At 46.5% G+C, this 13,604-nt stretch overlaps 1 protein-coding gene across 1 annotated transcript in view; it reads right to left on the bottom strand.

The window, feature by feature from the left end:
• Positions 1-8,654: 8,654 nt before the first annotated feature.
• The window catches only part of LOC129387529 (lipopolysaccharide-induced tumor necrosis factor-alpha factor homolog), a 43,153-nt gene continuing 38,203 nt past the window's right edge, over positions 8,655-13,604 (bottom strand). Inside the window, exon 8 of the mRNA XM_055076534.1 lies at positions 8,655-8,824. Within this exon, the coding sequence (XP_054932509.1) occupies positions 8,716-8,824 (109 nt within the window). The 3' untranslated portion in view covers positions 8,655-8,715. The remainder of the gene's footprint in view (positions 8,825-13,604) is intronic.

The following is a 13,604-nucleotide window of genomic DNA, read 5'->3' as shown; positions in this document are numbered from 1 at the left end:
ATTGCTTGTCAATATGCGCGTTCATCATCATCATCATCATCATCATCATCATCATCATCATCATCATCATCATCATATTTTATGTCCACTGCAGGACGAAGGCCTCTCCGTGCGATCTCCAATTATCCCTGTCCTGCGCCAACCGATTCCAACTAGCACCCGCAAATTTCCTAATTTCGTCGTACCACCTAGTTTTCTGCCGTCCTTTACTGCGCTTTCCTTCCCTTCTCTTGGCACCCATTCTGTCACCCTAATAGTCGAACCGTTGTCTAATCTGCGCATTACATGACCTGTCCAGCGCCCTCTTTTTCTCTTAATGTCTATTAGAATATCGTTTATACCCGCTTGCTCTCTGATCCAAACCGCTCTCTTTCTGTCTCTTAAAGTTATGCCTAGCGTTCTTCGTACATCCCAAGCCAAAAAAAGAAGAAAGAATGTAACGGTACGTTGGTCGCTTACGAGCGATTTGGCAGTGCATCGACCATTTGGTGGGTTGTAATCAAGCATTCGTATCACAGTCACATGGTCCATTCAGAGCGCCGCACTCCAACTTTTAGCGCTCGCAGGGGCATTCACCTTTCAGTTTGGAGCGCCGGCGAGATCCGGCAACATTCCAGCCACGTGGCTTCTCCCATCGCTGCGTTCGTGGCTAAAGATTCTGCTCGGGCCGGCTTTCTCTGGCTGAAACCTAGAGCGGTCTTCGTCCGAATCACTGCAAACCGAGCAGTATATAGAGCGCGGTAGAAATCGTGGAAACGTAACCATAATTTTAATTCAATTATGGTACTTTACGTCCCGAAATTGCACAGTGGGTAATGATGGTTGAAGGCTCCGGATTAATTTTGACCACATGATAATTTTTAACGTACATTGAAAGCACGATACACGAGCATTTTTTTAATCTTTTTTTTTGCATTGCGCGGCGTACGTTACACGAGCGAAAGCACCGTACATGATCAGCACATTGTCGATAGCGGTCACCTATTACCCCAATTGACAATCGCCTGGAATGCGCTTACTACAGTATACAGTAGTCCCAGTGAGACTTACTCCTATTCAAACTGTAATGGCACCTGCATTTCATGGGTCGTTTGTTTGTTTGTCGCGTCGTTTAAAAGTGTGAAAGTTTAAAATTAATTATGAATCGGCAAGCATTCATTCTTACACAGATTTACGAAACGAACATGAACGAGAGAAATGTCAAGACAGGTGCCTTTTCTATAATATGGCATATCTGTATTCTCATACTCTGTCTCGTACGGGCCACTAATGCAGACCATGCGGTCAGCACTAACTAGTTAAAATGCGGCACATCTGCTTTCAGCACAGCTTGCGGCACCATGGCCGTACGGTGCCCTGTTATTGATCCTCCAAATTAAACCGGGCGTCTTTTCTGTTGTGCATTATACATGTTTAAGTTGCGTGTATACCGATTATAGTAGTATTGGCGGCATGATCGACAATGAACGTTTGATTGTTGCGATGTCACTAGCCTCGCAAAATCCTTGAAGTGTCATTTTTGCAGCTATCACTGAATATTCGAGAGAGCTAGCGCTTGGGTCTCTGGCGTTATCAGGACCCAGTGAATCACAGTGGGATTTCTTCAATGTGAGGGACCCGTGATGAAGTTGTATGCGTAGTTAAAGTTTTAATGCTTAATGACACCCACCTGTTGCTTACTGAGAGCTTGGTCTTTTATTGATTAGAACAACCCTCACGTTCATATCACAGTAATCATCCTCACCAAGGTCACCTATACTGCATGCATTCCAGCTGCTAGCAATTGAAAGCGTTAACTATTCACACCATGTGCATAGAACAATTTCGGTCACAGTGTTGCCAGAAAATTTTTTGGTACTTGATATTGACATCAGGTTTTCCATCAAATCAAAGATATGTTAAGTAAATTCCGTCTCACTCGCGATAAACGTTTCTGTCAAAGGAGCTGCTCGTGATGTTCCTATTTTATTCTTTTTACTGATACCGAGAGGCTGACCCCAACGAAAGGGTTAGGTCGAGAAGTAACACGTGCTTGATACCTGAGAGACAGTACACGTGCGAGGTTCATCCCAAGGTTAAGAGTGCGCGCACTGCGTAATTTTTGGGTTTTCGTCTACTGCGAAGTGTGCCTTGAATTTTTTATGGTTTTCCTTATCTAAATCAGATGCTTTCGCCACGGCAGTTCTGGCGATCTTACTATGACAGAGATGCAAGCAACCTAAAAAAGAACACTAGTATAGGAGGCTCTCTCGACCTTGCATGACCGACGATGTACCAGGGAAAGCAAATAATGTTCGCGAGTCTACCCAGCAGAACGTGACACAGAGAACCGTGAGAGGTATAAACTATGAAACGAAAAAGAAGAAGTCAGATAAGCGGCAATCGTTATTCTGATTTCTTCTTGGATGGGAGATGACGCCGGCAACTCCAATAGAATACGAATGAGCGCGAACTGTAGGACGCGAAAACAGGCATCCGGCGTCGCCGAGTACCTTTGCGGACAGTGATGGCGAGATAGTTTTCTTTTTCTTTCTTTGTTTCTTCTTTTTGCCCAAGGCAGCCGGAAACTGCGACGCCTCTTCTTTTCAAGGAAAGAGGTCGACTCGTTTAGAAGCGCGCACGCGGCCATTTGGCCGCGCACAGACACAGGTGCTGAAGGACTGCCATTACGACAGAGTGCGGCGCTTATCTCGCCACCCGCGTATGCGCAACTGTAAGCCAGTTGTTTTACCCGGAATACGGGGTGTACGGCGGCGGCAAGGAAAGCTAGCGGCGATGCAATTGTACGCTGCGCTTGCAAGGTAGTCACTAATCGCAGTTGATTTACACAAGGGGTGACACAATGTCGGCGATGGCAAGGTACACCGATCGCTGTAAGCATAATAATAGCGACCGCGTGCAGCAGCCGAGACTTACCCTAATTTGCGCAGTGTCGCAAGAAACATTCGCAACAGCTTTGGAGAGCTGACGTGTGGGCGGCTCGCCCTACACACACACGCACGCACGCACGCACGCACGCACGCACGCACGCGCAAAGGACCTGCTGTCTTTGGAAAACCAAGGTATTGTCTGCCTCGTGGTATTGACCACCTCGGTGGCTGTTTATTGCTTTTTTTCGTCATCATCATTGACATTGGTGGTGGTTTACTGCCTCGAGCGCGGTGGCGCGGTGTTTGCAATCTTTATTAGTTAGGCGATCCTGCTCGTAGTGCTTGAAACAAAGATGCCGTTCACATTGAGGGGGTATTAGATTCGTCGGACGATCTCGACGCTGCCACCATTTGAAGGTGTTCAAGGTCGTAGAGAGGAACTTGGGAGGGACTAGGTGAACAGGGTTTATGTACATATTAACATTTTGAACAAGAGATACATTTACACAGTCTATCCGTGACTCCCAAATGGCGCCCGCAAGACGAACATACAGCACACAGCTTACGAGCACATAGCTCACGAGTACATTTCGAGCACAGAGCATGACGACGAGCACACCCTAGCAGCCGACAATCGCTGCTTATAAGCACTCCGCTCGACGTCATATTTCGACGTCATTGTTCGACGTCATCGCAGACTACACGCCTTTTTGGAGGAGGAGGGCTCACACACACGTGCTGCACAGGTTTCAGTGCTCTCTCGAGGGCCGACAACCTTTGCAGCGCAGTCATCGTGGTATTCATTGTCCTGCGTCCCCGTAGTCAGGTGGTCACGCCCGAACCCAGCCGGCGCCTCTAAATTCCAGAGCGGACGAAGTCCGCAGTTCTACAAAGGAAGTTCACGGTTGGTTAGCGCTGTCCTCGCTGGTTCTCTGAAGGACACCCCCACCCCGGATCGATCGACGCACCTGCAGCGGGCTGAAATAGCTTTGAGGGCAGTACCCATGCAGGCCGAACCTAAGAGCTCCTCCATGGCCCGGAAAATCTCGCCTGGCCAGTGCTGGCAACCGCTGGGCAGGAAGAGAATGGCTGGCGAGCAAGACGATGGCTTTGCTCTTTGCAACCTCTGCGCACTTGGAATGCCTTCAACCATCTCACGACAACTGGCACAGAAGAGTCGATCCCGGCAACACAATAGCACTCAGCGTGCAAACGCCCGGAATCAGCTGTTAATCCACCAGGCCTCCTATCAAAATTTTCATGCATGCCGCTCAACTGGGAATCCCAAATTTTGCCCCAAAATTTCGTGCCGCCAAAGCGAGCGTTCACGTTCCTCTTGAGTTCGACCAAACCTGACCGTCGCGCTGCACAAGAGTAAAGGTTTACGCAGAATTAAACTGAAGGCTCTTAACCACCAATACCCGAACATAACTTAAGCAGCCTAGCTTCACGAACACTCTGTTCTTACCCTATCAAAGTGGCGTACTTATCTCATGTACGATGGCCACTGAACAGTCTGGCCAACTCCACAGGTACGTAATTACAATCGTGCTAGCTTTGTGGTCCCTATTCCGAACACGTGCTTGCGTCGCACGCAAACGTTTCATCACGCTTAGTCACGTGTCTTTCTCTAGTCCAATCAGGACACGTAACTTAACCGAGCAACTACACTTGCGTAACTTACGCACACCGCAGAACCCTTAAAAATGCGTCTGCTAATTACTAGTTCTACGCACGCTCACTAAAAAAGTCAGAATACGGCTGCCCTCAACACACACGAGCAACCCAGTCATAAACCTGCTTCCTTCCGTCCACAAAGGACACGCGATAAAGGAACTAAGAACGCTTAGTGCAAATCACGCACTCACTGAAAATCTACGCGTTTAACCGTAGAAAAAAAAAGAAACACTTATAAAAAAAGAAGGTTAAATAACACACATGCGCGTTACCATAGGCCTCTCATCGATAACCTTGACACTCAGGTTACTCACACACACACACACACACACACACACACACACACACACACACACACACACACACACACACACACACACACACACACACACACACACACACACACACAAAAAGCCTATTTATATATACGCATTAACTAACAACTCGCTAGACTACAGGTTTACTTAAAACGCGTCTTTCAGCTCTCGGAGCTTCTCAAACAAAACATAAACAAAGCTCATACCTTTACATATTGAAATAAACTTAAAACGCGAAATTTTCAAGTGCTCAAAAATAAAACAAAATAACACGTTTTGCTTCTACGGAAGCTCTCCTGGCCTCCCGTTCCAAACGCTTACGACTGACTCATGCGTTTGAGCCGTACCCGAGGTGGTCGCGGTTCGAAAGCTACTCTGGCTACCGAGGAACAACAAAAGGGCTGACTCACTGTCAGCTCCTCCAAGACGTTAGTCTCCTGCCAATTTGCGCCCTGGCGCCCCGCTTTCAACGCTAACTTGACTGACCGCGTCGCGATTCCCTACCACCTGATCTCGTCTTGCCACCTTGCGCTTCTTTGTACTACACGCTGAACTTCGAAAAGAACGACGGACCGACAAGGAACATAACTGCCCCGTGCCCTTTGTCCACGTCCGTGTAGAACATGCTTCTTGGTCTATTTTTGACCGGTGGCTCGAACTTGCTTGATGCGACAACATCGTCAACGACGAGCGCATCTTTCTTTTTCTTGCGCCCTGGCTTTTTGCATCTGTCGCCGTGTTTGGCTGCGCTACCTTAGCCACCGCATTCCGATCTTTAGCGCGATTGTTACTGCGGCGCTTTCTCTTTGAAGTCTCTTTCATGCCGTCCTCTCGCGCCTCGAGCTGGCCGGTACACATTTCGTAGGCCCGGATCGGTCTCTTACCAGCACAGTCTGAGTGATTAAAAACTAAATCACCCCTCTCTTGGCTACCTAGACTGGCGGAGAGCTGCACCGATCCCTGAACAATGCAGTTGTATTCTCTTGAGCTACGCAGCTCGCAATCCTGAGAATTACCCTCAACTGCATCGTCCAGCTGGCACGTCACTTCGGCACGCAGATCTGACTCGACATGGGTGCTCGCGTCTGTCGGGTCAACAGTACTCACTACCTCGTTAGCAACCTCGCTAACGTTACAAGCGACGCACACGCGCGGTAACTGTGCCAATTTGTTCGCAGCTGGCCTAGCTGTCTCTACAGTCCTCTGTTGGCACAGCACCTCGTCGCTCTCACTCTGGCCTTTAACGGCCTCTGCTGCCACTAAGGTATGGTTGGCGGCCAACGCTTCGAGTTCACTTGTGTACGTGCTGCTAATCTCGCAGGTGCTATTTCTTCCCTCGGCTTTCGACCAAAATCTGCTATCTACCTGCCGTTTTCGCTGCGTCCAGCCTACAGATTTCTCAAGCCGCTGTTGATTTCCTGCGTTTAACTGCTGCAAATCCTGTATCTGTTTCCTCACTGCTTCCATTTCTTTTTCCAGCTCTTGCCGTTTTTGCTCACGCACTTGGCGTTCTTGCCTAATTGATTCCCGTTCCTGTCTTTTACTTAGAATTCGTTTACCCATTTGTTCGATGAATTTCAAATCATTGTTACTTTCCAGAATGGTTTTACGAATCTCTGATTCCGTCAAGTCCTCGTCTACGTTTACCTCGATCTCTTCACACAACTACAACAGGTCAGCTCTCGTCAAACACATTAGGACCATGGTCGCTACTTTAAGCTTTGGCTCTGCTGTCACACAATACTTGCTGCGATACCCACGCAAATCAATATACAAGTAAAAGATCCCAGCGAATCAAATCAACAAACACAGCAAAATTGAAGCCTAGTAAATCTTACAGCCAAAACCAAACGCTTACCCACTGAAGCAGCACCCTATCACCAGTCCTTCGCCGTATCCAGTCAGTTGCAAGAGGTGGTCAATCCCAAGTCGCCTCCAACTTGATCAGGATACCGGTCGGTCATCATGTGCCAACGTCCGTCAGCTGCCGTTGCTGTCTCCGAGTCGTAGGCCGATCTACGAGCCGTAGGCCGATCTCACCGTTGCCATCCAGATGTAGGATTTGGCAGTCGTTGTTGAAGGGAGAGACTTGGCTCTTCGTCGGGACTTAGGCGAACAGGATTTATTTACAGTATTTGCATTTGAACATGGGATACATTTACACAGTCTAGCGTGACTCCCAAATGGAGCCCGCAAGACGTACATACAGCACACAGCTTACGAGCACACAGCTCACGAGTACATTTCGAGCACAGAGCACGACGACGAGCACACACTAGCAGCCGACAATCGCTGCTTATAAGCACTCCGCTCGACGTCATAGTTCGACGTCATTGTTCGACGTCATCGCAGACTACACGCCTTTTTGGAGGAGGAGGGCTCACACACACGTGCCGCACAGGTTTCAGTGCTCTCTCGAGGGCCAACGACCTTTGCAGCGCAGTCATCGCGGTATTCATTGTCCTGCGTCCCTGGAGTCAGAAGGTCACGCCCGAACCCAGCCGGCGCCTCTAAATTCCAGAGCGGACGTAGTCCGCACTTCTCCAAAGGAAGTTCACGGTTGGTTAGCGCTATCCTCGCTGGTTCTTTGAAGGGCGTCCCCACCCCGGATCGATCGACGCACCTGCAGCGGGCTGAAATAGCTTTGAGGGCAGTACCCCGGCAGGCCGATCCTAACAGGGGGCATAGAAAATGTGGCATACGTGATCCCGCCCATTGACGATGACATGGCCCTCGAGATGTTGTTTTATTGGACCGCGAAGTGGACAAAGCGTGTACGGTTAATTGAGATGCGTATCGAAATATTTCCTCAGTATTCTCATAAACTGCTATTATCTAATGGGCTACTAGCCTGAATGGTGCCCGAACCTTGGTACGCTTCATTTCTTGTACTTTCTTTAGACATCCATGTACTACGCAGTCTGGTGTTCTTGTGAAAGGTTCTTGCACATTTTACTGCATTAACTGCAGTATAAATACCATTACTGAGAAGATGTATTCTTTGCACACGTGTAAAACGTGTTATGAGATGGATTGTTAGAAACCATGACTATAGGAAATCTATTAAAACATAGGCAAACGGCCACAAAACAATGCATGACGACGTCGTGAACTGTTGCGGCAAAATTTACACGAGCTGAATAGCAATTACATATCATTTGTAGATCTAGATAATGACTAATAGGTATTTCAGTAACTATTTAAAAGCACGTGGTAGTTATTGAATAATTATCCGCTTCTCCCGCCCAAGAAATATCCAGGAGTATTACTGTGAGCTTGCGAACTTTCTTTTAGATTTGAGAACATTACTCCTATATGCATTTTGGCCGTGCTGAATGTGGCAATGCATATGGCAATGCATATGGCAATAAAGATGGCAATGCTGATGAGTGACTGCGCACTGTTCCGGAATACCGAAAGAAACAACCTCAAGAATGGTTTGCAGGAGGGAACAAAAATACAGGTGTTCAATCATATATCTTCAATTCGACAGCTGTCGAAGCCTGTAACTTCGACAGGTGTCGATCACTTGTTTTGCCTCTGAGAAGCGAAACAGCGATTTCTCCTACAATGCTGGACAGAGCCAAACATTGCATCTTTCAGTACGTGCCTACCGTTGTGCGCTTTGCCGTCTTTCGCTGCGTATGGACATCATGTACTGTGTACACGTTTCATCTGTGTTGGCAAAATGTCACAATGTTTGCAGGTAGTAAGCCATATAGGTAACCGTAGAAACATGATACGGCGCAAGTTGAAAGATGGAAAATTAGAGAGATGTTGATGAGGGAAGTGCCTTGCAGTGCGCAATGGATTTACTGGTGCTCAAATGATGGCAGGCAGCTGTTCTCCGCTCAGATGCGCCGGAAGACGCCAAGTATGCGTCTGCAGTTCGGACAGAAATGCTCGACGTCCTGGCATTCGTACACGCAGAAAGGGAGGAAGCAGCAGCCGAAGACGCAGCTGCAAAGACAAAGTGAAGCAATGTAACGCATCAAGCCGTCGTAAATACAATCATCATTACCATCACCGTCGCAGATCTCATATGATCCTAATCGACATCATCATCGTTACAAATATTATCCGGTTTCTTAATCCAATGCCTGAAGCAGGTGTCTTCCGCAGAACTCCATATATCTGCGCTGCGTCTGAGGAACGTAGTCTTGCATATGATTTTCATAGCACCAATTCATCTAATCAACGATTCTCGGTCCTTTATCTTTCAGGATTGGTGAATATTTCAGTTAGGGTGCCAGCAAACGCATTCTTGAAGCACCGTGAACGCATTTTCCGGATTTCATTTTTGTTAACATTAGCGACATATGGCACAGCCAAAATGTGAACGCTTGTAGCTGTTTTCTTCCAAGCGTGGTAATAACGGATAACGTTTCGCACGCACTATGATTTCTAGTGTCGCTCAATTATTCATGACGACAAGTCTTTGATTGGAGCAGAATGTTCAACGGAAAGAGGTGAACAACCCGACATGCTTTTGGAGGCGCGGAAGTGGGGAGACAAGTTTGTCTGGTGCAGTATTTGCTTTGCACATCAACAGAAGCCAATACTTCCTCATTGCCTGCCGACTGCGAAAGCGTCGACGAGACAAAAAAATACCGTGGGCCATGTTATAAAGTAATCATTGTCTGTTGGCATTGCGTCTGTTGGCTAACTGTTGGGCACTTGAGGGCTCTCAGATTGATACCTCGCAAAGGTCAGAAGGTTAGTCTGGTCAAACTTGACGTGTTTGAATAATAGAGGATAGCACCTGGATGTTACCAGCGTCACGTGCTACAACGTGCTTTGCAGGAAAACATACAAAGTGGTCACAGAAGTCGCTTTACGGCAGCCATAATCCATTAATAGACCTGACAGAGAACGTCTGGACATCTGTTACAGACACCACCGCCGTCTGGTACCGATGATGTGATGGGCGGGACTACTGCTGATATTCGGAAAAAAGGAAACCTAAGGGAATTTGGCCACCTGTTTTCGATAGCCGAAATCCTCACAGCACACGACCTCGCAGATCAACACGATAGTACGTCGAGTGTAACTTTAATAAAAAGCAGCTTATGTCCATTGTTATCACTGTGCAGAAAAGTTTTCGTTACGCCTCTTTTAGATAATGTTATATCGTCACCGTATCCTTCGCAGTGAGTTTATCCTAACACCTACTTATAAGTCACCTCGAGTTGATCACCGTCGTAAAGAAAACGGCATTTTGTTCTCGCACAAACACGTTTCTATACTCAGTTGTACTCATTTATTCCAGATACAACCATCGACTGGAACCACCTTTCCACTGATATCGGTCAATCGAAGGCTGTGCACTATACCGCCAAACAATGTTTACTATTTCGAATTGTGACAGCTTGTGTTCACGCGACTTCAAACCTTGGTCACTGTACCGGCGACTAAAGTTAATGTTCTTTCCTTTCTCTTTCACATGGCAGTCTTGTTGTTTTGGCTAAGTTGAACACAAATATAGCAAGTATTATATAAATATATCATCGAATTGAATTTAATTCTGGGGTTTTACGTGCCAAAACCGCGATTTGACTATGAGGCACGCCATAGTGGGAGACTCCGGATTAATTTTGACCACCAGTGGATCTTTAACGCGGCCGCAATAAACGGGACAGGGGTGTTCTTGCATTTCACCCTCATCGAAATGTGGCCGCCGCGGCCGGGATTTGACCCCGCGAACTGGTGCTTAGGAGCGCAACACACAGCAATAGTAATAACAGTAAAATATAGTAAATATAGCCGTGAGAGTACGAACGGGTGCTTATTTTCAGCTTTCCTACCACGCCCCATTTGTTAACATTACTTTATTTATGTTATTGGCTGCTTAGTGCTTTACTGCTTTAGGCTGCTTTAGTATTACGCATTGGCGTGTAGATGACGCAGTAGTCTTGATTCAGTCGTATGCATAATATTCTCAATCCAGTTCAAGTGACCCTCACTCTTTTGGTAACGACGCAACTTGTCGCAAGCGTACGCGACATTGAGGAAAGTGAAGTATGACGCACTTGGGTGTCGAAGCGCTTTCTGTGGTCCGCAGGAAAGTAGGAGTTGTTTGTTTCTGTGAGGATATGAGGCAGCACATTAGCCGCAAAGCTAGGGGATTCACAGTCGAAAGTCGGTCTCAGACAGAAAAATCCCTCATGTGGCATATGGTGCGAAGGCCGTCTTGGTGCTTTGAGCCTTTGTACAACACCGAGTGGGTGCTGAACAGACTCGCTGGCCCCCTTCGCATGTAACTTCGTTATCAATTATTCTGTCAGCCAGTGAGTGGCGCTTACCGACCAAAGCACATAAATCAATCAATCAATCAATCAATCAATCAATCAATCAATCAATCAATCAATCAATCAATCAATCAATCAATCAATCAATCAATCAATCAATCAATCAATCAATCAATCAATCAATCAGTCTGCCCAGCAACAACCTTAAGGTATGAGCGTTGGTGTACGGGAATACGGGAAAAAAATAATTGAAGATATAAATACAAACACACGATAAAACATGCAATAGAAAATGAGAGTTATGAAAAGCAACAGTTTAAATTAACGAAAGCCTAGGGGAATTCCCAAGAGAAAGACGAAGAAAAACACAAACAATGCGTGAGAGTCAATGCAAATGAATGAATAAATCCAGCCTTTGGATTATGTGTCCAGGAAAAACCATGAGATTTTAATACTGGTGCACAGGCAATCTAACGAAAATATAATGCCCCACTTAAAAAAAGAAGGAATACAAATGTAAAAGCGACATATGACATATGCATGTAATGACATGCAATTTTGCCATAATATTAGCACACAACATAGGAAATGGAAAGTTTCTAAAACAAGCTCATATCTATCGGCAAAGGGAAGGTCAATTGAAAATGAGCTTAAAATTGATGAGCAGCATAACGTGCTAGCTTGAATCGGTTGGTACATGTCTGAAGAAAACGAGTAACAGTCTTCGTCTGTCTCAGTCACGCCCCGTTGTTTAGCGTTGTTACTCATTTTCTTCAATTAGTGTGCAAGTACAATATAAAGAAACTATACAGTTAAAAGTAAACTGTGAGGGAAGTGAATGAAGAGAGGGGAAGCGATTCACGCAACGTATATATGTAAATGCCACGCACCAAGGACATTAAACGTGCGAGAGAGAAAAAAGAACAGCTGTTACATTAGACATCTCCAGACCAGCCGAAAATGCCTGAAATCACATGGTGTAAGAGAGCACGTACACCGAGAAAAACTAGCACGACAATGCGAAGCTGTGAGAAAAGCGACAAAAGCAACTGATGAAAAATATCAAGATCAGCAAAATAGGAATTACACAGAAGGAACGAAGAATTGGCGTGCTGGTCGGTTACTTTCTGTTGAATCCGAAGCGCGACATACTTAAGTAGCTGAGCGCAGTTCAAGTTTGCGTGAAATAGCTTATACAAAAAAAGGAGAATGTCTGCGCGAATACGTCGGTAGGTAGGGGACGGTAGTAAAGGTAAAGTACAAGCGCTACAAGGAACCTATAACGTAAAACTATTCCGAGCTGTTTCTATTCCAATCTCCTGACGTCAAATTCACGTAACCACCGACGCAAGATCGGGCGGTAACCCACAGCGTTCGTTGAAAAGCCCAATCAAACGCGGTGCTCCTTTATAGAACACTTACTTTGCTTTCAAAGCAAATAGCATCGCCTTCACTGAGCGGCTTTTCTTATCTAATTGGCTTGCACGAGGCGAGGAGCACGCTCAAGTGGCGATGGTCTTGATGGGGACGAGCCAGCGCAGTTAAAGCAGATAACCGGACGAGGAGGGTGGTACCGGCGTCTGCGATTGGTCCGTTTTCCCTTGCTTAGCTTGCGGTGGCCGGTCGATAATCGCGGCGGCGTGCAACGCAAGGTTAAGAAAGTCACTAATACGGATCCACAGCAAAGAAGAGTTGGCGGAGCGACGTGTTATACGTGCAGAAAGGTCTCGATAACGTTACACTGGCCTGCAAAAATGTTTATTATACGCAAATAAATTGATGTACCCCGGCAGCTCCGACTTGTCAGTGCCAGAGCGATCGGCGGGTAGCCATCTCTTAGTCCTTTTGGAACGGGGCACAGCCCGCCTATTCAGAAAAAAAATACAGTCTTGCTCGGCGTATTAATGCATCTTTAAGGCGTACACGTAACTTTGACGCAATGAGCTTTCGGGGTTCTGTGACGTCACGTGACAGACAGGCGAAGTGGGCGCAGCCCGAAAACGCTTGACCAATAGTAGAGGGCTAATGGCGAAAAAGGCGTCGAATCAGAAATAATTATGTTTTTTTCGTTTGGTATAATCACGCACAGTAATAGTGCACGTATCGTATAAAATGGGGCGCTTTCGCCGTTAGCGTGCCGTTGCGTGAGAGAGAGAGAGGCGAAGTGGGGATCATCCGAATTTTTTTTGATCAATCGTGGAGGGCTGATAACAGAATTGGAATAGTAAAGTATGGAGTAGCCTTATTTTATAGCACCCCTAGTTTGACCAATGTTAGTGCAATAACGATGGCGGTAAATTGCAATTAATGTTTTCTGAACTCTTTCTGTTCTACCACTGTGGGATATGGAAGTCCCACTCCACACCACCGATCCGTATACGAGTTGGCAAATGCAGATAGCCTGATACAGCATTAGGAAAGGAGTGAAAGATATTAATTCCCGTGAAAGGCGGCAAAAAAGAACCTAGCGAGCGCAGACCACGCATAGAAAT

The sequence above is a fragment of the Dermacentor andersoni genome, chromosome 2, assembly GCF_023375885.2.
Source record: "Dermacentor andersoni chromosome 2, qqDerAnde1_hic_scaffold, whole genome shotgun sequence".
NCBI classification, from domain to species: Eukaryota; Metazoa; Arthropoda; class Arachnida; order Ixodida; family Ixodidae; genus Dermacentor; species Dermacentor andersoni.
The sequence above is the reverse complement of the archived record's forward strand: the minus strand, read 5'-3'. Positions and strand labels throughout refer to the sequence as shown.